At 48.1% G+C, this 21,905-nt stretch overlaps 1 protein-coding gene across 8 annotated transcripts; it reads left to right on the top strand.

The window, feature by feature from the left end:
* Positions 1–1,044: 1,044 nt before the first annotated feature.
* Positions 1,045–21,686, top strand: CBX7 (chromobox 7). 8 transcript variants are annotated; one of them, XR_009820161.1, is made up of 7 exons: positions 1,045–1,353; positions 2,708–2,751; positions 6,830–6,895; positions 7,407–7,473; positions 8,077–8,416; positions 18,721–19,191; positions 19,307–21,685. XR_009820161.1 is itself a non-coding variant. In XM_062012671.1 (6 exons), the coding sequence occupies exons 1-6, from the start codon at positions 1,285–1,287 to the stop codon at positions 18,786–18,788; spliced, it is 654 nt and encodes a 217-aa protein (XP_061868655.1). In that variant the 5' UTR covers positions 1,045–1,284; the 3' UTR covers positions 18,789–21,686. The 8 variants fall into 8 exon arrangements, 2 of the variants coding, with proteins under 2 accessions (XP_061868655.1, XP_061868645.1); XR_009820160.1 differs by having other exon boundaries at positions 18,721–19,377; positions 19,461–21,685; XR_009820159.1 differs by having other exon boundaries at positions 18,721–18,851; positions 19,005–21,684.
* Positions 21,687–21,905: the final 219 nt, after the last annotated feature.

Raw genomic sequence — 21,905 nt, 5'->3', positions numbered from 1 at the left:
TACAGAACCAAAACTGTGTTGTAAACCGCTTAATGGTTAGCCCAACCGTCACAATTCCACGACAGTGAACTTTGAGTTCATAGCTGCATAGCAAGAATAAGCACCCTGCCAGTTACTGCATCCACAGGTGTGGATCGGGTACATTGTGTGAAACTGAGTGCTTTCAAACTAAAGGACTCGTTCTCAATGCAGACTTCCTTTTGTATAACATTTGCCAGCTGTACAGCAAGGTTCATCAAACTTTGCACACAAACGGCATCCAGTGACGCGCAGTCACGGTGGAGGAGCAATTGAGCGCACTTGTGGGAGGAAGGGTAGTGGCACGTGTAGGAAAAAAGTCCCTGTTTCTGATGAAAAAGGATACTTTTAAAAAACAGTCTGTCGTTTAATGCAGCGGTCGGGAAGCGAGTGCACATTTCTGCACACCAGTTTGGTGTATAACGGAGTGTGGACACCTCAGTGCTGAATGTCAGCTCAGGATTTTCTCACGCCCTACCCAGGAGTCTTGGCCACCGTGAGGAGACGGCCTTAGGTGCTGACAAACAGCTACGTGTGTGCCACGTCCATGAAACCCCTCGGCACTTCACGACGCGGGTGCCCGGATAGCCGAGCCGTATTTCTCCTGCAGCGGTCCGTGCCGCCCGCCTCTCCTGCCCCCACCCTCTGTCACCTGCTGTGCTCCCACATGAACAGGCGACTGCTGAGCAGGGCCGCTCCGGCGGAAAGCCACCCCGTTAAAGGTTACGGCTCTGCGGCGGCCGGCGGGCACACAGAGGTTCCTCACGGGCGCTGCCCGCCGCAAGCGCCGGAAACCGACGGCCCCTTCCCTAAGGAAAGCGGGGTGCCAAGGGGAGCCGTGTGTGAGGAGGAGCGGCGGCGGGAAGCGGGGGCTGAGGCGGGAAGGCGGGAGCGGCCCCTCAGGCGATTCCCGCCCGAGCCGAGCCGAGCCGCGCCGAGCCGAGCCGAGCCGAGCCGAGCCGAGCCGAGCCGAGCCGAGCCGAGCCGCGCTCCGCCTCCTCTCCCCCCCCCCCGCCCCCCCCTCCCCACTCCCCCGCGCCTCGCGCGCGCGCCGGGGAAAACGTTGCGCAGGTTCTAAAGCGGGGCGGGGGGAGGGGAGGGGGCGCGGTCGCGCGCGAGGGGGCGTGTGAGGGGGAGCGGCGGGTAACGGCCGCCACAGCCGCCGCCACAACCACAGCCCGCCCGCCGGCCCGCTCCCCCGCTCTCCGCCTGACCAGAGCCGGCTCCCGCGGTCCGCGGGGCCAGCGCCGCTATCCCGCCCGCTGCATGGAGCTGTCGGCCATCGGGGAGCAGGTGTTCGCGGTGGAGAGCATCCGCAAGAAGCGCGTGCGGAAGGTGGGCCGCGGCGGCGAGGCGAGGCGCGGCGCGGCGCGGCGGGGCGGGGGGGAGAAGGAAGGAAGGGGGAAGCACAGGGACACCTCCCGCCCCTCCTGCCTCACACGGGGAGGGAGGGGAGGCACGATGATCCCCCTTTCCCTTGTCCCCCCGGCAGCAGCTCTCCTGGGGCCTCTGGGAGAGGGACACGCGTGTTGGCGGGAGTTGTTGGTGAGGTGGGTGGGAGTCTCGGGGCAGGGGGTGTGGAGCAGCCTGGGGGTGGAGGGACCGGGGGTGTCATTGTCGTGAGGTGCAGTTTCTGCGCAATCGGTGCCGGTGACAACAAACCGGACAGCCCGAAGGGAGAGCAGGGATGGAAATTTCGGCTTCGTGACTCAGTTTCCCCAGCATGTTACATGTTATGGGTTAACTGGTAAACACACAGCACCTTAAGAGATCCTCCGGTGGAAAGTTCCTCACACGGTAGTGTTTTCAAACACGAGGAAGCTGATGAGCCCCCCCACCCACGAGGAAAATGAAACTAGTTCCCTGGCTTCGAGTGCTTTGCTTGCTATACTGTCCCGTAAAGGTGTTTGCAGCTGCAGTGGTGGCGCTTCATGGGGTGGCCATCCTGCATGCCCAAGGGCCTCTGCCATGCTTTGGGAAGTGCTTAACAAGCCCTTCAGTGTAATATTACAGGTGTTAATAGTTGTGCATGTTGCCCATGGAGACCTTGGACGTGGTGTCCAATCACTACACTTTCAAATTTTTTGTCCTTCTCTTTTAAAATCTTGTTCTTGGACTGAGCAAATGAACAGATAACTCTGAACTTCAGCTGTGAGCAGCTATTTGCATGGGTTGAAAGGCTGAGCCTCTGTGATGGGTGAAACAGTGTTTGAGTAAAGCGTGCAGCAACTGGAAAGGAGCATGCCAAAGAGATGCTTCATAGGTTCTGAAAGATTGTATTTTTTCTCTCTGCTTAAAAAAAATAAGTTCCTCTGACACTTGCTCCTGGCATACATCTCCCTCTCGCGTTTATACCTGCTGACTTCTTGTAGCATTGCCTGTAAATGCAGGAGTGGTTGCAGCCTTCAGCTCCAGTTGGCTTTTGGGGTTCTGCCTGCTAGGCTTATGCAAAGGTATGATCCCAAGCTGACGGTAGTCCAAGCACACTTAAACGCTGCTGTGTGCCCCTTTTCTGGGGGAAAAAGAAGTATAACAAGTGTAGTTGAATGAGGAAGTGGTTTTGTTTTGAAAAAGAAACAAAAGTGATGGGAAATGCAGAGTTCAGTCCCGTTGATTGGTTGCGTCTCTTACTGTAGCCCGTATTTGTTTGCAGGGTTTACCTGTTCTCCTTTTTTTCTTCTGCCATTAGGGTAAAGTAGAATACCTGGTGAAGTGGAAAGGATGGCCCCCAAAGTAAGTTGTGTTTTTACTTGTCTTTAGTTCTTTAATATCCAGTGATAGCTTAACACTGTATTTGCAACCAGGCATCTCGTTCTTAATGGGTAGTAGCCTCTTGTGCCTCATTCCAACGACGATAAAAACAAAGAGCCACAAACCAAAACCGAATCTATTTCCGGCCTGGCAGCTGAGGGATGCAAACCGTGTGCCTGTCTATTCTGACTGGTTTTTGCTACCACTGAAATATTCCATTGAGATGCTTTCTAGATACGAATGTTTTTAAATTCGTTATGAGTTCAGCGGGGAACCCTGATTCTTCTGAACTTGGAATGGCTCCTGCTTTTCTGAGTCAGCACCAAGAGGACCCCGCTTTATTTTTAGAGTTATGTGCAGACTTTTAAAATAGAAAACAAGTTGATGGTCTTGTCCTCCTACTGCTTCCTCCCTGCAATTAACAAACAGAAGGGCACAACGTTTCAGATTTATTGATTGTGGGCAAATGCAGGTGAGCTTTGTCCCTTGAAAATTACCGCCATGCCTTCACTTCCTTGTCCAAAACCTGTTCTTTTGAGTGCCTAGTTTCTGCTTTTGTTTTGGTTGCTACGTTGCAAAAATGTATTTCTTTTCAGCATTGCTGGGCACTGTTTGCAGATACTTCTCTTACTAAAATGCAACTGCCTCTAAAGAAGAGTGATTGCTCTGTGCCTAAGCAGTCTGTAAAATGCTTTGAGATTAAAAGGATTAGGTAACTGGAGAATATTACTATGTAAGCTAGCAGTCTTCCAGAACAGCCTCCTGGCCAGCCCATATGGGGCCCTGTCTTTGTTTTGCTGTGTGTAACTCTGTGTGTGTACATACAATGCATGTGGGTACAACAACGTTACACATGCAGTTGCATTGCGTGTTGCTAAGCAAGGAGAGGGGGCTGCTTTTACAGGTTCAGCCTTGCAGTTGCAAAGCGAGGCCCACTGGGCTGGTCCTGACAGATTGTACCTGGTGCCTCAGAAGCTGAAATGTGCTGCTGCGTGCCTCATCCTTGTGCCTAATCCTTGTGCTTACAGGGCATGTGTGAATGTAAGCAGCTTCCCCTCTCTCTGGTGCTGGCAGGAGAGGGTGACTTTGTTCTTGAGTGTAAGTTCTGCTTACACTCAGTGTAACTCGTGCACTTGTTCAGCACCAGTTGCCACGTAGCGTGGGTTAGTTCTTGGACCGCTTCAGCCTTCTGAGTAGCCAATTAACTTAATTGCTGGTAGGGGCTTGGAAATGTATTTGTTGTCTGTGAGGCACCATCCCCTTTTGGCCAGAATACTGATGTTTATCTCATTCTCCTTTAACAAATGCACTGAGGTCCTCATCTTGTAAAGTCGTTTGCCAAGAAGGTGGGCTGAGGCATGTTGCAATGTTTCCTTGGGACAGAGCAGCCCTTATTCTTACTACTGCCTTTCCTTGCCCCACGCCTTGGAACTCTGGGGGAACCATAAACTCTCCTTGGCGAATTAAAAGCACTACCTTCCACCCAGGGAGCAAGAGGATATCAGAGTTCCTTTCTTTTGATGCTGTGACATGTCCAAACACCTTCCCTCTTTCTCCAAACTCCAGATATGAAGAGCACTGATTTTCTTTTAATTCCCCCCGCCTCTCCGCCATTTTAACTGTTCACTCAGTGGTCTGACTTGCTTAAAACCAAGATGCTTTCAGCATCGGAGTCGCTTTCATCCTGCTAGCCGGCTCTGTTCTTTGTTTCTAAACATACATATGCCTGTGATGGCATGCAGCACCACAAGCTGTTTGCATCTTTGTCGTCCAACATATTCCATTTCCTCATCCCATGTCATGTTTCAATTTGTTCCCCTTTCCAACCTTGTCACATTGCTCTTTGTAAGATCCATACCAGTTATCCTGCCATTCCCATTGGAGGCTTCATGGAGGGGAGTAAGGGTAGGTCAGCAGTGTGCTGCTTTCCCATATAATTAATATGTCACTATTTTTTTGTCTTTTTATTAAAAAAATGTTGTTAATGCCCTGCACCTCAGATTTCTGGCTTGTGCTGCTGGAGCTAGGGAATGGAGGAGTTACAACCCGATTCTAGCTACAAGCTTGTTTACAACTTGTGTTGGAGTTAAGAGGGGAGGGGGAAGAGGAGGAGTAGAAGGAGGGGGAAGGCAGATCATATGATCAATGTTTTCCAGAGTGCCTGCTCTCTGCAGTCTGCTGCAGCCTGGGCTGTGTGTGCCCATACGTAGAGCTCTGTGTGCGTATGTGCGCGCGCGCGTGGCAAACCCAAACGTGGGCTTTCGTTTTTTTTTTTTTATATGCAGTGTTTTGCCACTGCAGTGAAGGCAGAAACTGAGCTCTGAGAAAAAGGCAACACCCACCAGTTTTTTCTTTAAAAGCAGATCCCCTTTCTTCTCCTGCCCAGGAAAAGCAATCCAATATTTGGTTTGGTTTGGTTCCCCCCACCCCCCAGCCTTGTGTTGTTATTTTTCTTAAATTAGTAGAAGGAGTGCCAGAATCCCTGCAGCTGGGAGGAAGCTTTCCTCGGTTCAAACAGCATCTTGGCTTTGACAGCCCACAGTCAGGTTGCTGCAGGAGGCTGGAGCAAAGGAGGGAAGGAGGGATCAGGTGGTTGTGAAGACATGTTTGTTCTTAGCTCTCTGATGCACAGTGTACCTTGGGATATCCGAATTTCCTGGTTTTTGTTTCTCTCTTTTGTAAAAGAATTATACTTTAGTTTCTAGCTCACCTTTTTTGCAGGAATGCTCCTATATTTCATTACCTTTCTTCTATCCAACGGAGAGCTGAAAGTGAAAAGCTTTCCCAAACCACCTCCCCTGTGTCTGTGCATGTATTTATCACGTGTAGCCTCTGCTTCATCCAGAAATGTAAACATCCTAAAATGCCTTCCCCGTGTTTCGGGGCACTGATACAAAGGCACCCTTGCCTGCCTGCACATGGCTTCTCTCTCTCTGCCCTCCCCAGGGGCTGGGAGGGGCTCTGCCTCCATGCCTCAGACCTCACATTCCACAAAAAATAATGTCCCGAGGCATTCAGTGTTTCAAACTACTTTCTTGCCTTTGAGTTTGTATGATAGAGACAGGCCACTCACCTTTTCCGAGTAAACATCACTCTTTAGAAGAAAAAGTACCACAATGACCACATTGTGATCCTTTCACCTTCCACAATGGAAGTTTTTGGCTGTTTCTCCCTGGTATTCAGTGCAGCTGTGCTGTTTGGGAACTGGTTTTAGCATCGCTTGCTAGGTAGGTTCAATCCTTTCCCAAGTATCTGACACCTGTCACAACTGCTTGGCAATCAGGAAGCGAGATGAGGCAGCAAGTGACACTGTTCACAGGCTATTTTCAGAGCACCAAGCTTATTTTGAGCAGTTTTGGTAGCCCTGACCACAGTGCAGATGGGTTCCTCCTGTGGTGGTACAGAAATACTGGTGACCTCTGCCAGATAGAAATAACCTGCAGGGGGAGTTGAGCAAGAGAAGGAATAGTTGGAAAGTTGCCATCAGTTTGCCTCTGGGCAATGTTGTTTAAACATGTTTAGTTGAATAGCATCAGTGGAGAAAAATTGAACTGTTCTTAAATGAATACTTTCAGCTCCAGTGATTAGAGGTAATTAATAATGCAGGTGAGAAAGCACACTTACTCTCTGAGCACTCTAAATTAAGAGAGACCTATTTTTCAGAAAGCTTGGATCGCATCAACCTCAGATCACATCTCCTTGTTCCATGGGGTTTGGTGCATTTGAGGAAGCGCTGCAGATGAGACTTCTTTAGGCAGCGACTTGAAATCAGTTTGCAAGTATCCGCCCAGACTTTGCAAACAGTGTGGAGGGGACCCTGAGGAGGAAAGTCTTCTACAAAGCTCTCCTACAGATTGCTTCTTGACACTTGGCTTGGCCTGTTTTGGGAATGGGAGGTGGTCTCTGCGGGAAGTTGGGGAGGGAACAGCTGGGATTCCTCAGAGCTCTCGCAATGTTGTGGCAGGCCATTGTGAGGACTGTAGAATGCTGGTAGCAGGCCCGCAGAGAGAATGTTATGTTAAAGTATTGTTTACTTTATATTCCTTATGTTTTTCTTCAGATACAGCACTTGGGAGCCAGAGGATCATATCTTGGACCCTCGCCTGGTAGTGGCTTATGAAGAAAAGTAAGAGGGCTCTTGTTCTTTCTCTCCTTGCTCTCAGAAAAAACAGTATCTTTATTTCACAGTGTGCATAAAGTGCCCCTGTTGTCTCTACTTCAATCAAAGATGAGGTGTATAGCAGTGATCTCTGTACCCCGCTGTTGGCTGAGGCAGACAAGACAGGGTTAAAGCAGTTTTGAATGGCACTGTTCAGGAAATGAGGCTGAGAGCAAGCAGCATTGAGCCCAAGAGCAATCTATCTCATGTTTTAATCACATCCATGGCTGGACTGGAGCTATGCAAAGTGATAGGTTCTTCTAACCCATCCTCGATCAGCTGAGTCAGAGAAATTCCCTTATTGCAAGGCTTTTACTCGCCCAAGAAGCAATTCTGGGACGTTTTCCAAGCCCACGCTGGTCACCATTGGGTTTTAATGAAGGAAATGAGGGAGCTATGCTGAGAAAGGTGGATGTCCCAGCTTGTTTTTGTGCTGTGGTATTTAGTACTCGATTTGATTTGCGTTCCTGTTTCACAGGGAAGAGAGAGACCGTGCATCGGGGTACAGGAAAAGAGGCCCCAAACCAAAGCGCCTCCTACTACAGGTAGCCTTTGCTCTTCTGTGTATTTCTAACTCGTTAGCTGCAACTCTGCTCACAGAGAAGTGGAAACTGTTAGTTTGCTGTTGCATGGATAAAATTGGAGCTAACGAGCTAACACAACAACATGAAATCAGCGGGTAGGCAGATAGTTTTAACCTGTCAGCTGAAGAGCTAGCTAACTGCTCTTTACAAAAGCAAAAAAACCCCAAAACCCCAAACCAACAACAGTTCTTGCTCTCTGAGCTAGGAGCTAGTAAACTTTGTGCTTGGGTGCTTGCAGGCTACCTGGTTGGCATGCACTTTTAATGTGACGTTGGGCTCAGACTTTCTGTCACTTTAAAGGTAGCCACTGGTTGGAAGCGGACTTCCAGCATGCTTTGACTGTTGCCAAGCAAAGCAGCCAATCCTAGGAAGCACGTATTAGGAGGAGCTTAGATGGCACTTGAAGAGGTGATAGAAAGAGTGTTGTAGAAGCAGCACGACTTATCCTAGCTCATCTAGACGTGCAGGGACAGAACAAAGAATAGTTTTCTGGCTCCCAGGTGGGAGTCCTGACTGTATTCTCAGGTTTGCACTCTGACCCTTGCTGCGTTGATGTCTTGGCAGCGGCTGTATGGCATGGACTTGAGAAGTGCTCACAAGGGAAAGGAGAAGCTCTGTTTCTCTCTTGCAAGGCGGTTTGGAGGAGGAGACAGTAGCCTGGCAGGGGCCAAGGCAGGGCAGGCAGAGTTCTCAGAGAAGACTGGGGGAGCGGTCCTGCCATTCTCTCTGCGGAAGCAACGCAAAAACCAAAAGTACCTGCGGCTGTCGAGGAAGAAGTTCCCCCGCATGGCGAGCCTGGAGAGCCGAAACTGCAGGCATGAGTTCTTCTTGAATGATGCGGTGGGCCTAGAGGCCAGGCAGGGCCCTGAGGACTGGGAGGCTGTGCAGCATGCCAGCAAAGAAGGTAAGGCCAGACACGTCTTGGCTGTGAAGTTCTGGGGCATGTGAAGGATGCTCTGCATGCTTCCTCCTTGCTTGCCTCATCCTGAGTCTGCGGTTTAGCTCAGGTCCTCAGAGCAGTTCTCTATGGCTCATATTGTGGCCCTCTTGTCTGCAAATTCCTTTCTCGTTTGGATGAATAGCTTGGATTAATCTGCTTTTTTGGTCTTGTTGCCTCTCTTTAGTCTTGTATCAGTGGTGCTCCTCCCAGTATTGGAAAGCATGCAGAAGATACAAGTTATTCCCCTCATAGAGTTTCCTCCCAGGAGAGGTGACATGCAGGTGTGATAGTGATGAACTCTGCCTCTGTCCACATATTCACATGTGTTCTGCCTGTTGCTCAGCTAAAATGAGCTTGGCTGATAGCAGTGGAGCTTGGACAGCAGCACTCCTCTCATAGTGCTGCTCTGAGGAGCATATGGGAATGCCCCTAGGAACCCACAGTGCATTTCTCTGCCCCTTCCTTCTCTTTCCCCACCCCAAATCCTCTTAAGTCTCTTACTCTATGGCTATCTGAGTGGTGAATGAGAGAGATTAAGTCAGGATGGTAACTCCTGCCTCATCCCACTGAGTAGGCAGCATGAGTGTTGGCATGGGAGATGTCCAAACACGTTTGGTGTTTTGGGGAGGGATACCACAGCATCTTGTGCTGGAGGCCTGTGGGATATGCATATTGCTCAGAGTTACCAGGGAAACTCGATCCCTGCATTATTAGAGCTTCCAAAGGCGTGGCTTTCCTGAGGAGTGGAAAACTGGGACTCGTGCTGTTTGTAGCAGAGGAGACAGTGCCGTTACACCTTGCTAGGAGTAGCTGTTAGACAGGATTTTGGGAGAGAAGGCTGTGTTCTGTGAATCAACGGAATCCCCTCCTTTCTGAGAAGGACTTCAAATAGTGCCCAAAATCCAGGGAAGCAGCAACGGGGGTAGCACAGAGGAACCCACGGTCGCATCCTGGCAATGGGCTCAGTGCTCCTCCCAGAAGTGCTGGGCTCTAAAGTGCTTGGGGATTAGAAGAATGAACAGCGCTACAGAAATGTAAAACTGGCTTTGTTCTCCCCTTGAGACATGGCCTACATGGAATCCCAGTTGTTGTTAGGGAGGATTAGACTCTTGAGGGTAAAAGTAGGTACCGCAGGTATTTGAGACAGAGGCCAGGAAATACGCTCGTAAGGGCCCCTTATTTCTTGCCAAGTTGGGACACCAAGGTATATGGTACAAGTGTAGTGGAAGGGAGAGGGTATATTTTATTACCCTCTCTATGTATTTTTGTGGCTGTCTCTGGGGACTAGGGGGAAATGAGGCTGTGGGTGGCAGAGGGACTAATAATTATTCTTACAGTAAGATAGTGCAGAGGTGCTTGGGTTCCTTGTATGGAGCTATCTGGGAGCAAAGGGAGGATAAGAGAGAGAGCAGCCTCTCCATGAGACAATATTGATGGATTTTTGAGAGAATCACACATAGGCTGCATTGCAGATGCAGTGCAAGGAAGATCCTCCATTTTGGATCCCTTTGACTGTATCTGGAGAGTGTGTGTAACAGTTTGCGATTCGGAGACTTTTCAGAGGATAACTCATTTACAAGCAGGTGAGCTCACACCCAAATGAGTGTGCTTCATGCTGACAAATAAGGGTCTGAGATGGGGTGAGAGCTATCAGGGAGCTATGAATGGTTAGATGAGCTGGGTGGTGTTACAAGGTCTGATCTCTTCTTAGGCTGCTCTAATGCTGATGTCTGTCCAGATACCTTTTCTACTCTTTCCTTTTCCCTATATATCCTGCAGGGATCCTCCATTTTCCCTTAGACACTGAGAGGAGGGCTTACCCGTGCTTTTTCTCGCCTTGTAAGTGCAGGCTCAGTACAGGCTGACTTCACCCACCATTTGTCAGAAAGGAAGCTGCTTTTCCATCCTACCCTTCCCTCTCTTTTTCCTCCCTACTCCCTCACCCTCTGTCTCTCTCTCGCTAACATGCTCTTATCTGCCTCTCCTTCTGCAGGAGATGTGGATGGCAGTCTCCCTTGGATTCCCACTGTGCCTCCCAGTGAAGTGACAGTGACAGACATCACGGCAAACTCCATCACCGTCACTTTCAGAGAAGCACAAGTGGCTGAGGGTTTCTTCCGAGACCGGAGCGCGCAGTTCTGAATCTCCATTTTCAGTGCTCCCCAAAACCAGTACTTTTAGGGTAGGGCTAGGGAAGGGTTATTTTATCCCCTAAGGAAAAAAAAAAAATCCAAAATATCGTAAAATGTTTACAAAGACCTTTATTTTTTTTCCTTCCCCTCTCCTTTTTCCCCTTTCAGATACGCAAAAAAAGAGCAGCGTGGGGGGGTGTGTGTGTTTGTCATTGCTTTGTCCATCTGAAAAACTGACAGCCCTTTTCCTGGCAAAGACTCCCCTCGTAGATGTGAGAGCAGCGAGCTGAACAATTCACCTTTTATCCTGCTAAGTGGCGGCAGCTGCATTTGTGGGGAAGAGGGCATGTGGAGGTGGAAAGAAAGCTGGATGTCTAGCCTGCCACCTTGTTCTGCAATTGATATCCCTTGGATAAAGATACTTTCCTGTGCATTACTCTTCCCACCTTCCTCCTCCCTCTCTTTCTGCAGCAGTGAGAGGCGATGGATCCTACCTGTGTAGATAACTCCAGCCTGTTAAGACTTTCTCTCCAGTCCTGTTTTTCCTGTGGCCTGCTGTCAGGACTTCAGAACTGTATTTGCCTGTCTGTGGTAAGTCAGTCTTTGCAGCACGGGGTCAGTATAGACAGTAGAGGTTTCTCCCTTTGATTGTTGATGATGCAGAAAGACTGAAATGCATCTCTGAAATCTAGATTGGCGACATAAATTGAATTTGCCCTCATTAAAAGCTCATCAGTGCCATGCAGTCGAGACATACCATTCTGTATATGCTAAACATGATTTCCAGGCTCAGCTCTGCAGTATGAGGAATGTGTGATGGAAAAGGGGGTGTTCTTACCCTTTGCCAAATTCAGTATTGATGACAAATACTGCCCTGAATCTGTGGTAATAAGTTGGTTGAAAGCTGACTCCTCTACCCTGGGTGGAGGGGCTTAATAGGACAACCAAAGCATTGCCTGGCACTGCAAAGACATCCAAGGTGCTGGCACAGGCCCAGGACACAGGAATTGGACAGAACTGAGCTAGAAATGGACCTCGATTAGCAGCAAATGCTCATCTTGGATCCCATCGAGAGATACAAGGTAAACAACATGTGGGGAAAGCAAGCATTAGACTCAAGGAGGGGGGAAAAAAAAATCTCTTAGTTCTTAGCAATGAGAATTCTTGGATTGTATTGCCTGAGTAATATTCTTCCTCGACTCCAGCATCCTCACAGTATCTGTGATCCTGTACTACCTTACTGATGGGAACTTCCCCTTGGAAGGCTCAAAAATCTTTGCCAAGGAAAGTGGTCTGCGTTTCAATAGACCCTGCCTGATCTTGCACTTAAAAATGCCTTGTGCTGGACTGCCTGTGACACTTTGAGGTTTTTGAAAAATTTGCCTATTTTGAGTTGGTAGTTTAGCATAGCATCTGTTCTTGCACATGCCTGTTCTCTTCCATTTTTTTTTAAGAAGCAAATTTTATTTAAATAACTTGAAATTTTTAAATATAGATCTTTTCCTATGGAAAGTGAGAGAAGTAAGCTGAGTCTGAGGTGGAAACTATAGGGCAGAATGCTGCAAGGTAACAGGGGCTACTGTCATGATTATTGTCCTTAAATCTTTTGTTTCCTCTCCCCACCCCATCCGAAGCATTTCTTATCTGTTGTATTTATTCTAAACAAGGCTATGAGCCTCCTGAGCTCTGAGGTAAAGACACCCATGGGAATCCTCAATGTGCTCCTTGGAAGGGCTTGGCTGCTGGCCTGCAGATTTTGGGAGCTCCGGGGCTTCTGATCCGCCAAACATCTGCTGCTTGTAGAGTGCTCGCACTGCCCCATGGTGGGGGTTTTTTTTGGTTGAAAAACATGTTTTACCTCAGATAAGATACAACAGCTTTGTGTAGGCTTAGGATTTCCCCTTCTATCTCAGAGCTGTTTGAGCAGGCCCATATTCCACTGTGTCACAGCAGTTTCAGGACCACTGGGAAGCTCTGGAGTTTTTGGACTACCCTTTTGTCTCTCAGATGTGACATGGGAGTTTTATTATGGTGAAATACGAGAGGGTGAACAGTGGAAGCTGGAGGGAAGGGAATTATGTTGTGGGAGGAAGAGTGAGTGGGAAAGAAGCTTGCAATAGTTAGCAAGGGTAAATTGATGAAGTAAGCATACAGGCTCAGGATGTTTGAATGTGGGTGTCCAGAGTGAGGCTTCTGTATCTGCAGGTGCACCCTTTTCTGCAGGATGTGGGGTCAGACAGTGTTGTCATCATCATCCCCATGCACACTCACACACCCCCTCTTCCCGAAACCTGCCAATGTGCGGAATACCCAAATCTCTCTTTCGTTGTGACCTGTGGACACACTACATGGCTGAGTCCACTCTAGAAGGTTGTAGCAGGTCAAGTAGTTATGGTTGCAGAAGCAAAATGTTTTAGCTTATTTTTAAAAACAGTCTTGAACACCAGCTCATCCTGCTTAATCTTCATGGCATTTATAGCATCTGGTTTCTTTGTTCTAATGCAGCTACTGCTACATTTGTCCTGTCTTCATCTCAGTGTACAAATACACCAAAAAAGCTTCCTATTTACTAAGGTTCCTGGCTTTGGCTGACATTGTAAGCAATATCAATCCTGCACAGGAAAGAGCTTGTCCTAATAAACTGGATTTCCATCCTCTGCTTTTCTCTCAGCTCGCCAGCTGAGACTTCTCAACATTTTGTTTTGGCATTCCTCTTTAAACAGCTTTTCTTCCTCTTGCAGTGGAGTTTTCAAAGACCTGTGGTGGTCTTTCAAAGAGAATCCACCCACAGCTTCATGTCTTAATCATTTTTGGAATCAGGCTAGCTTGTGTTCTGCTGGTGACTAATCATCTCCTTACACAAAGCATTGAACAAAGTACCTGGCTAGCATGCTGCTTTGTGTACAAGTCAGTGAGGAGTTAACCCTTATCTCAGGGTAAGACGCAGCAGGTTGCATATGCGTGGGTTTGGTTCGTGTGTTAAGAGGAGTTTGTGGTAGGAAACTAAGCAGTTACTGCATTGGGGTGGACTTTTTTTTTTGACATGCATGAATCCTTGCTTATCTTAAAGTTCTTCTCGAGAAGATTTTTCTCTTCATCTTTTTAAAATGTGGCTCCTCTGTTTCCATATGGTCTGGTGACATATTGTAAACTTCCCTGGTAGAGCTGGTCTTTGGGAACTTTAGCTTTATTCCACTTCTTCAGGTGTAGAGATGCATGAGGGTTTTACTTGTGATGGTGAGAGGTAATCTGGGTTTACTTCTCCCTTCTCCCCAATACAGTCCATCTGCCAGTTCAACCCAAAATGTGACAACTGAACGGGGCTCACATATCCTGAAAATCAGCTGCTGTGCTCGGAGCTTCGTTAAGCATTCCCTTTGATTAGAAAAGCCAGAATAGCATCCAGCTGAAGCTGACTTTAATAATTCTATTTGAAGCACAAGCCAAGAATAGAAATGGGCTAACTCTCCCATACCTCGTCTGGCTCTGTGGCTGTAAACAAGGAAAACAAACTTTAGCCAGTGGAAATTACTGAACTCTACACAAGAAAGAAACTTCTCAAAGAAGAAATGTTCAAATAGTCATTCTTAAAACTGGTTTCTATGGGAGAATTTACCAGCCACGTTTAGGGGAACCTAAGTTTTTCCTTCATAGAGCCTCTCACAGTGAACTTGCTGTATATATAACAGAACAGAGGGCCTTCATGAGATTGGGAAACCTTTGTTGTTAACACTGTGTTTAAAAACAAAAGAAGTATGGAAGGGACTGCCTCTGTTCCTGGATGGTTATAAACTCGATGTTAATGCTCTGATATAGAAGTGAAGGCTTGGAACAGCAAGTTTTAACTTATAAATAGTGGCATTAAGTAGCCTCATTGCTCCTGCATGCTCCTTATTGTCCTGCATTTGCTCGGGGGTCCTTCTGCTTGTGAAGTCAGACCAAGGTGGTATTGTGGTTTGTGATCTTTTCTTTTCTTTTTAAAGCAAGGCCAGGATATTACTGTGAGAACACCCCAAAGCAGTTCCATTTGCCAAAATAAGCCTAAATTTGATACTGAATTGACCCTTGCCTATGTTGGAGCCTCAGATAGAAAGAAACTTGTTGAGAAATGAATGGCTTTTTTTGTCGTCGTTAGTGTTGTGAAACTGTCCAGAATTGTTTTTCTTCGGGTGTTTTGTGACTGACTGAATGTATAAAATTGTTTGTTCACCTCACAGGGGGCCCTTGGCCCCGGTACTGTTTCCTGCTATATGCCAGCTAGTGCTGTTTGATGGTTTCACTACAATAGAAAAGGGAGGCCTTGCACAGGTGAAAAAATAGTCAGGTCAGCTCAGGCCAGACCTTTGGTGGTAGCCTCAACAGAGACTGAGGTGCAGAAGATGGCAGCAAGCGCTGTCAGCCACATCCATGTATTGAGTGAAGCTCAACCTACAGCCTCCTCTCTACCCCTTCCTCTCCTCTCAATCTTTAAGTATGTGCTTTCTGAAGGATAAAAAGTGGAAAACCTTTTCTAAAGTTAATTGATATCGTCCCATCTAGGGGCATCTGCTTGTCTGGGAAGGGAGGGAAGGACTTGCTTCAGAGTTGCTCTTGCTATGCAGTTGAGGATGGGCCTTTGGGTGAGCTGGCAGCTGAACAACAGGGTATGTCAGAAGCACAACAGCCTTGTGGTGAAGCCAATCCCATACATCAGCAGGTTGATGCCCCTCAGAGTTTTAAGTGGGTCCTGTGGAGGGGAGATGGTCAGCGCTGCACTCACATTATCTTTTGGTGTTTGAGAAAGCAGGGGAGATGTGTATGTTAACAGCTTGCATAGGGTAACTTCTACATGGGAATGTATAGCAACAGCACATCCAGCTAAAGGGAACAGGTCGCTTTTGCTGTGCTTGTCATGAAAAAGTTTTCCTTGAGGGCGTAGTAAACTTGTTTTGAGACAATAGCTTATGATCAAGAGACTGTGTTCTCCTCTGCCCACGGAACTTACTGTCCATGCACACAACCTTCTGGTCAGGATGAGAAAGCCTACAAAACAGCTCCAGGACAATTGCATGGAGAGAAAAACAATCCCTTAAAATTGAATTCAGACTCTTCAGATGCTTTTCAGTGGCAAGCACTTCCTGGAGGGATGACCTCTTTTCCACCTCTCTTTCCCTTGCACCCTTAATTTCTTGAAGTACAGCGGCTTAGCAGGGAACAGGTGGGAGATGATTCCTAGTTAGCTGGGAGTTGTAGAGAGGAGGGGAGCTCAGTGGGAGATGAATTGTTACCAAGTTGGGACAGGGTAGAAGCTTTGCTGCTGAAATTATTCCCATCTGCCCTGGGCTGCTCTGCAAAGTTGCTAGGGGTTGTTTGTCCAAGTCTGCCAGTTGGATGGTGAAAGGGAGAGCTCGTAAGACCATTGGGAACCTCTATTACAGCTTATCTCGTTACTAGGGTAGCAGAGTTTTGACTGAGAGGGGGATTTTTGAGGTGGTAGAAAGCCTTTTTTAGTAGTATGATTTTTTTAAGCATAAAATGTAGTGTCAGCACAAAGGAGCTTTTTGCAAATCTGTCAAAATACTAAGCAGCTTTTTTTTTTTTTGCTTTTAAATCTGAAGTATGTTTTGAAGCACTTTGGAAATGCAAAGCACTAGGAGTGTGAAGTACTCCTGACCGTCTGTCTAAAAGTGGCATTTGAAAAGCAAAAGATGTATCTGCTTCAGGCTGCTGGCTGCTTCTTATCATTTTTGCAGAGCTGCCACCCAGCCCTTTGCCTCTCCCCTCCCGGCTGAAGGGGGAGCGTGCTCCGCCGTGCCAAGTCAAAGGGGGCTTGCTGAGGGAGGGGAAGAGATCTGCAAAGGCCCTCGCTCACTTTTGGGCTGCGGGTCGGCTTCCTCACTCCCCACCGCCATTGCCTGAGGAAAGGGAAAAATGAAGTTGAGTTTCAGTCTGAGCGGTCTGGAACGACGACCGCTTCTTCCAGCTTTGGAGACACCTTTATAGAGTTTCCTTTCTGAAAAATTGCACCTTATTAGCTTAGTTGAGGAACAGGGAGATACTTGTCCGTGTTCAGGGAGTGGGGAGAGGAAGAGAGGGTGAACCAGGCACTGTCTTGTGTAGCTGCCAGGCTTTTCCAGAAGCCATTTCCTCACCTCATCTGCAACAGAACGGTGACAAAAGAACTAAACTCGTTTTAAACGAAGCTTTTGTTCTGCGTATCTCAACAACCTTTTGAACAAGGCTGAGGTGAGAGAATCCTTCTTTCCACACCTCACCAGTTCATCAGCTGGGGGAACCCCAGTTCTCTCACTGGGTTTCCAGCCCCAACCTTTTCCTTCGGTGTACGCACATCGCTTGGACTCTTTTGCACACTGACTAATCTAATTTGGTATGCTCCCTTTCAGCTGGAAGGGGGAGGTGGGCAAAGATGAGGGATGGGGGCCGTTAGAGGGGAGGGTCCCCGATTATTTTTGTTCTCGTCTCTTCGGTTGTTGCTGTTGTTCCTGTCAGCACGCTAGAGTATCTGAGTCTTTGCACACAGAAAGCTTCCTTTTGCACAGAACGAGCTTCTAGCTTTCGTACAGACTAATTGAATGTATTTGGGGAGGGGGGGCGGGGAATAGGGAATAAACCAATTCCAAACAAACCAGGCAGAGTGGAATGCCTTTTCCGAGCGAGTACGAGCTGTAAAAGGAGACTGTTGCAGCGGAGGGAGGGCAGGCTGAAGTATAATTTGACACAAAGTGTGGTTTTATTTTTGTACTGATATGGATAAGAGACTGTACAGCATCTATTTATTTAGATGATTTATGTGGTAAATGTTGCAAACGATAATTAAAATATTAAATATGAGAACTGACATTTACCTCGTGGGCTGTTGGTGTGGTCATTTACCTCCCCTTGCTTTAATTCTACAGCTGAATTATTTCCCACCCGTCACTTCAGTTGATACAAACACGCAGCGCGACCAGATAAAGAATGGAAAGTGTGTGTGTGTGTATGTGTGTGAGAGCAAGATCAGTAAAGAAGGGTCGATGAAGAATGGAGCCTGCAAAAGGCTGTTTCTGATGTTACGTGTAACTTTGATTTGACGAGGTTAGACTTTTATTAATTTTTAATCCACCGGGTAAATTAGAGCTGTACAGAGGTGACCTGGGACAGTTGGTCTTTGGTGGATTAGAACTGCAGAGAGGAGAATGCTGACAGCAGGGTGACTGCTGCTCTGGGTTTAGGGAGTTCTTGATGTCCTCACACCATGCTGCAGTGTCAGGATAGCTCTGCCAGCACCAGGAAAGTGCTGGTGGGCCCTATATCCTGCCTCTCGTAAGAACATCAGAAATCTGAGGCAAGGCTTGGGCTGCCAAACGTGCTCCACACTGGATGCCAGAGAGGAAACCACTCTCCTCCAAGCCAAAGCCTTCATTCTGTTGGCCTGCAGGGCTTTCGAGGAGGTCCCCAGGAGCACAGCAGCTCCTGGGTGGAGTTTGGTCCTTTGTTCACGATAGGTAATGCAGGGTTTAGGTGATGAGCCCGAATCCTGGAATTGCTGTGGACAGAATCCAAACATCGTTCAGCCCTCTTTGCTTTCTGCCTTGCTCCCTCAAGGTGTGTGCTCCTCCAGCCCCTCTGGAAGGGGAGGGTACCTCAGCTAGCCTCAGATAGTGCTGAGGTACCTTAGCAAGTGACTCGAGCTGTCTGAGGTGTCTTCAGTAGCTGTAAGATGGGGGTGAGCCCTGCATCTGACACGGCTACAATGTCAATCGCAAAAGCATGCAGAGCCAAAGCAGAGGGGGATGGGGAGCGTTTCCTGCGTCAGTCCTGGCTCAAGGCAACGTGCTTAGGTCTTGCCCGTGTTACCAAAGTGCAGTCAGCATGCTTGCCCTGCACCAGGGAGGCTGGGTTTGAGTGATGGTATTAGAGCAAGACTCCAGCCAACTGCTTGTTTTCTGGCAGCAGCTAGTGAGTCAGGTGAAGTTGTAAGAAACTGCAGTGCAGTTACGGGAAAGCCTCCTCTGGAGATTTTCTTCCTACCCCTGCCAATGCTGCAGAGGCTGGCTGGCACTTAGTAGCTCGTCAGGGCTTGTCCTTTCGTGTGCACATGTTGGGTGGATTAAAGGTTAATCTGGATAGTACTTCTTTTTCTTTTTTTTTTTTTAGTAATCTGTTGCTATGCCACCCCTCTGATCCGTGCAGTGCAGACAGCTTGCTTTGTGCAACTCTCCTGACGGGATGCCTGAGAACAAGGGAACGAGAACAGGATGTGCCCCTAGGCCTCTGCTACCCTAAAGGTGATTTGAGCAGCTTGGTGTTCTCCAAGAAGCAGGGAGTGAAATGCAGCACGTGCAGCCCCCGTGATGGTGAGTGCTGCCAGGAAGCTGGCAGTCACCTCCTATCTGTTCAGCGCCACCCATCTTCCCTGCTCTTGATCTTTCTCTTCTCAGCATTTTGCTTGTTGAGCGACTGTTTTTGAAGAGAGGATGCAAGAAACCTGGTGGACTCGTGTGGTTACCCTGATTCCCTGGCAGCCCAGGCAGCTGGGCCTGTTTGGGAACTCGTTGGCAGGCCCCAGGGCTATCGGAGTACCCTGTGTGAACCCCACAAGCCTTCTCCTCTCCCCTGCACCTAAAAGTGAGTGAGCTGGAGAGGTGCTTGCTCTGGCCATGGCTTGGGCCATACGTAACTGCTGCATAGGGTGATACATGACCAGCTCTGAGGGACCCATCTTTGCCCTTGCGTGTTTCAGAGCTGCAGCTGGGAAATCTTGCTGTGTGTTTACGTGGATGCCTGTAACACCAAGGATTTGCCTCAAAACAGGTGCAGCATTTGCTTGAGGGCCTGGGGTGTGTGTGGCTGCAGCAGCTCCTGGTGTAGGCGAGGGAATGATCATTTCCTTACAGAAATCTGCTGCTCCTGACAGTAACCTCCCTGGAGCAAACAGCAACAGAGTCAGTTGATCAACCCTGGGAGTTGTTCTAACAGAGGTAAGTGCTGCTACTCCTACCAGGTCTTGGGTCTGCAAAAAAATAGGAGCCTGCAGGCAGCTACCAGCTTTGAGCAGGTGAGTTTCCCATTATCAAGTGCTAGCTAAAAAAGAAATAAAAATGTTCTTGCACCTGCTGCTCTCCCCTGGTGCTTATACACCACTTGCCAGCGATTCTGGCAAGAAAGGTCTTGTTGCTCCCCAAAGCTTATCACTTCACTGCACTAGCAAGAAATGCTGCGGTGTATCCTACAGCAGAGAGGTACCAACAAATTGCTTCTGGGGGATACATCTTCCCAGCTTGTTGTTTGGGGTTTTTTATTTTTTCAAGTGCTTTACTGGAAATGTGAATGAAACAAAGGAAATGGCCAACAATGCTCTGAACAGCTGGACGTTCTGCTGCTATTGTGCTTCGAAAAAGCAAAAGTTAGATGAAAGAGCCTGGGGTTGGGCAATACCTGTACAATTGCTGCTGGCTGTGATTTGAGCAGTCACTGTGTCTGGACAGGAGCTTGTGCTGACAGGTGGACGGAGAAAATAACTGCAAAGAGGGCACGGAGGTCTCTGAAATGCTGCTGTGCCTTCCAGTCCATGGAAGGGGGTTGCTTTGTTCTCCTGCCCTTGAGGTGAGAGGTGCTGCTCATCACCCGTGCATCTCTTTTGGGACAAGGCCACCAGTCACAACTGCTGCTGCGTGTGTGTACCTGTGCAGAGACTTTCCTTCCCTGTTTGATTTGGGAGTGCTTGCATTTTAGGGCGGATTATATTGATGGTTGGGAGTTCAATGATTTGATTCTCAGACACCAGTGCAAAAGCAGTCCTTTAAACAAAGTTAACAGTAACAAATACACCAATTTACATGTGGATGGTGTTAATGAACACTTAATGTGCACGCTAAAAGCAGTTAAAAAAGTGAAATGCAAAAAGCAAAGGGTGTGATCAACTTGTTCTTTTGAAGTCACTTTCAAGCATATAAAAAATTGAGAGTAAAAAAGGTGACGTCTAGAGAAGTGAGGCAGTCTAGAAGAACTTGTCCCTTTCTTAGGTGAGAGCCTTGAGTGATCTGTCTGGGGTTTTGTTCTCTGTGGCCTCTGATGGCAAATACCTGAGAAAGGGCTTCTCAAAGCGAGTTATATGACCTAAATGCAGAATTATCAGTTCAGTCCCTAACCACAGAAACACCTTGTTCTCTGTCTGCATCTCCTGAATCAGAGTCCATGTGACTGTCCGTTTGCTGTCTCTGTCAGCATTCAGCAACCTTCCTCCCCTTCCTGCCCCCTCTAACAAGTACAAGGCCACAGGAAACGTGTCCTCTCGAGTCACTTTTCCTCTGGTCAGAAACCTTGTGGTGGCTGCAATGTTTCATCTGCTAAAGTGACAAAGAACTGCTATGACAGATCTTGCCTGAATCACAGGCAGTGACAAAAACACTCGTTCTCCTACCTGCCCACCTTGATTTTGGGAAATCCATCTCTGCTAGTACTGATAAATGTAGCCATTTCGAGAACATCCTCCTCCTGGGTGAACTTTTTGAGCTAGAGATGGCGAATCCAAACAGAGAAAGGGACACAGGAGCTGGGACTGCTCCTTGCCAGGCTCACTGAAAAGGGGGTAGCTAGTGAGGTCGTGGTGGGTTGAGAAAGCAGCACAAGCAATTGGTCATTGCCTATGGCCCTCTGTCATCACAGCTCTCCCGTCTTCCAGAGGATATAATTCTGAGATCTCCCTTCTCCTCACTCTAAGAACTGAGATAAAGCAGAAAAGTGCTGTTCTGCCATGTGGCACCTCCAGGTAACAGGGGACCACGAACTCCACATGAACACGGCTGCAGGGCCGTGAGCTTCCATTTTGAATCAAAGAGAATGATTTTTGACTTCTTTTTAGCACCTGCAAGAGCGCATAAAGCAAGTTACAAATGAAACAGGATTTTGCAGGAACACTTGAGGTCAGGGAATTCCTCTGAGTGACTTAACATTTTTCTGTTCTTTAAAGGTTTGTGTAGCATGCTTGGCCCATTTACCTTGCACTACCTTACGCTGTCACAAAAATGAGGGCACGTACAAGCACCAGCCAAAAAGTGTGTGTGTGTGTGGGGTGTAAATAGGAAAAATAAAAGGGATTTAAGCACCTTTATTGCTAGTTTTTGCCTCGGTAGGTAAGGGTTGGTAGGCTTTTGCCTGCTTCCCTACTACCCCCCCGCTGTCCTCCCGCTGGTAAGAGGTGGGTGATGATGCATCCGAGTGTGCAGGAGAAGAGGCGGCTGCGCAGCCCCCGCTGCCGCCATTGTTTTAAGTTAAAAAAACCCAAAAGGCCTGGTTGTGGCGGGAAGGGGCTGAGGTGGCGGAGGCGCAGCCGCAGCACC

This window comes from Colius striatus, chromosome 1 (assembly GCF_028858725.1).
Source record: "Colius striatus isolate bColStr4 chromosome 1, bColStr4.1.hap1, whole genome shotgun sequence".
Lineage (NCBI taxonomy): Eukaryota > Metazoa > Chordata > Aves > Coliiformes > Coliidae > Colius > Colius striatus.
This window is presented reverse-complemented; position numbering and strand designations above follow the sequence as displayed.

Coding starts and splice junctions, on each gene's coding strand:
- CBX7 (XM_062012661.1), top strand. CDS start 1,285: ATGGAGCTGTCGGCCATCGGGGAGCAGGTGTTCGCGGTGGAGAGCATC. Junction 1,354..2,707: donor GCAAGAAGCGCGTGCGGAAG/GTGGGCCGCGGC, acceptor TTCTGCCATTAG/GGTAAAGTAGAATACCTGGT. Junction 2,752..6,829: donor TGGAAAGGATGGCCCCCAAA/GTAAGTTGTGTT, acceptor GTTTTTCTTCAG/ATACAGCACTTGGGAGCCAG.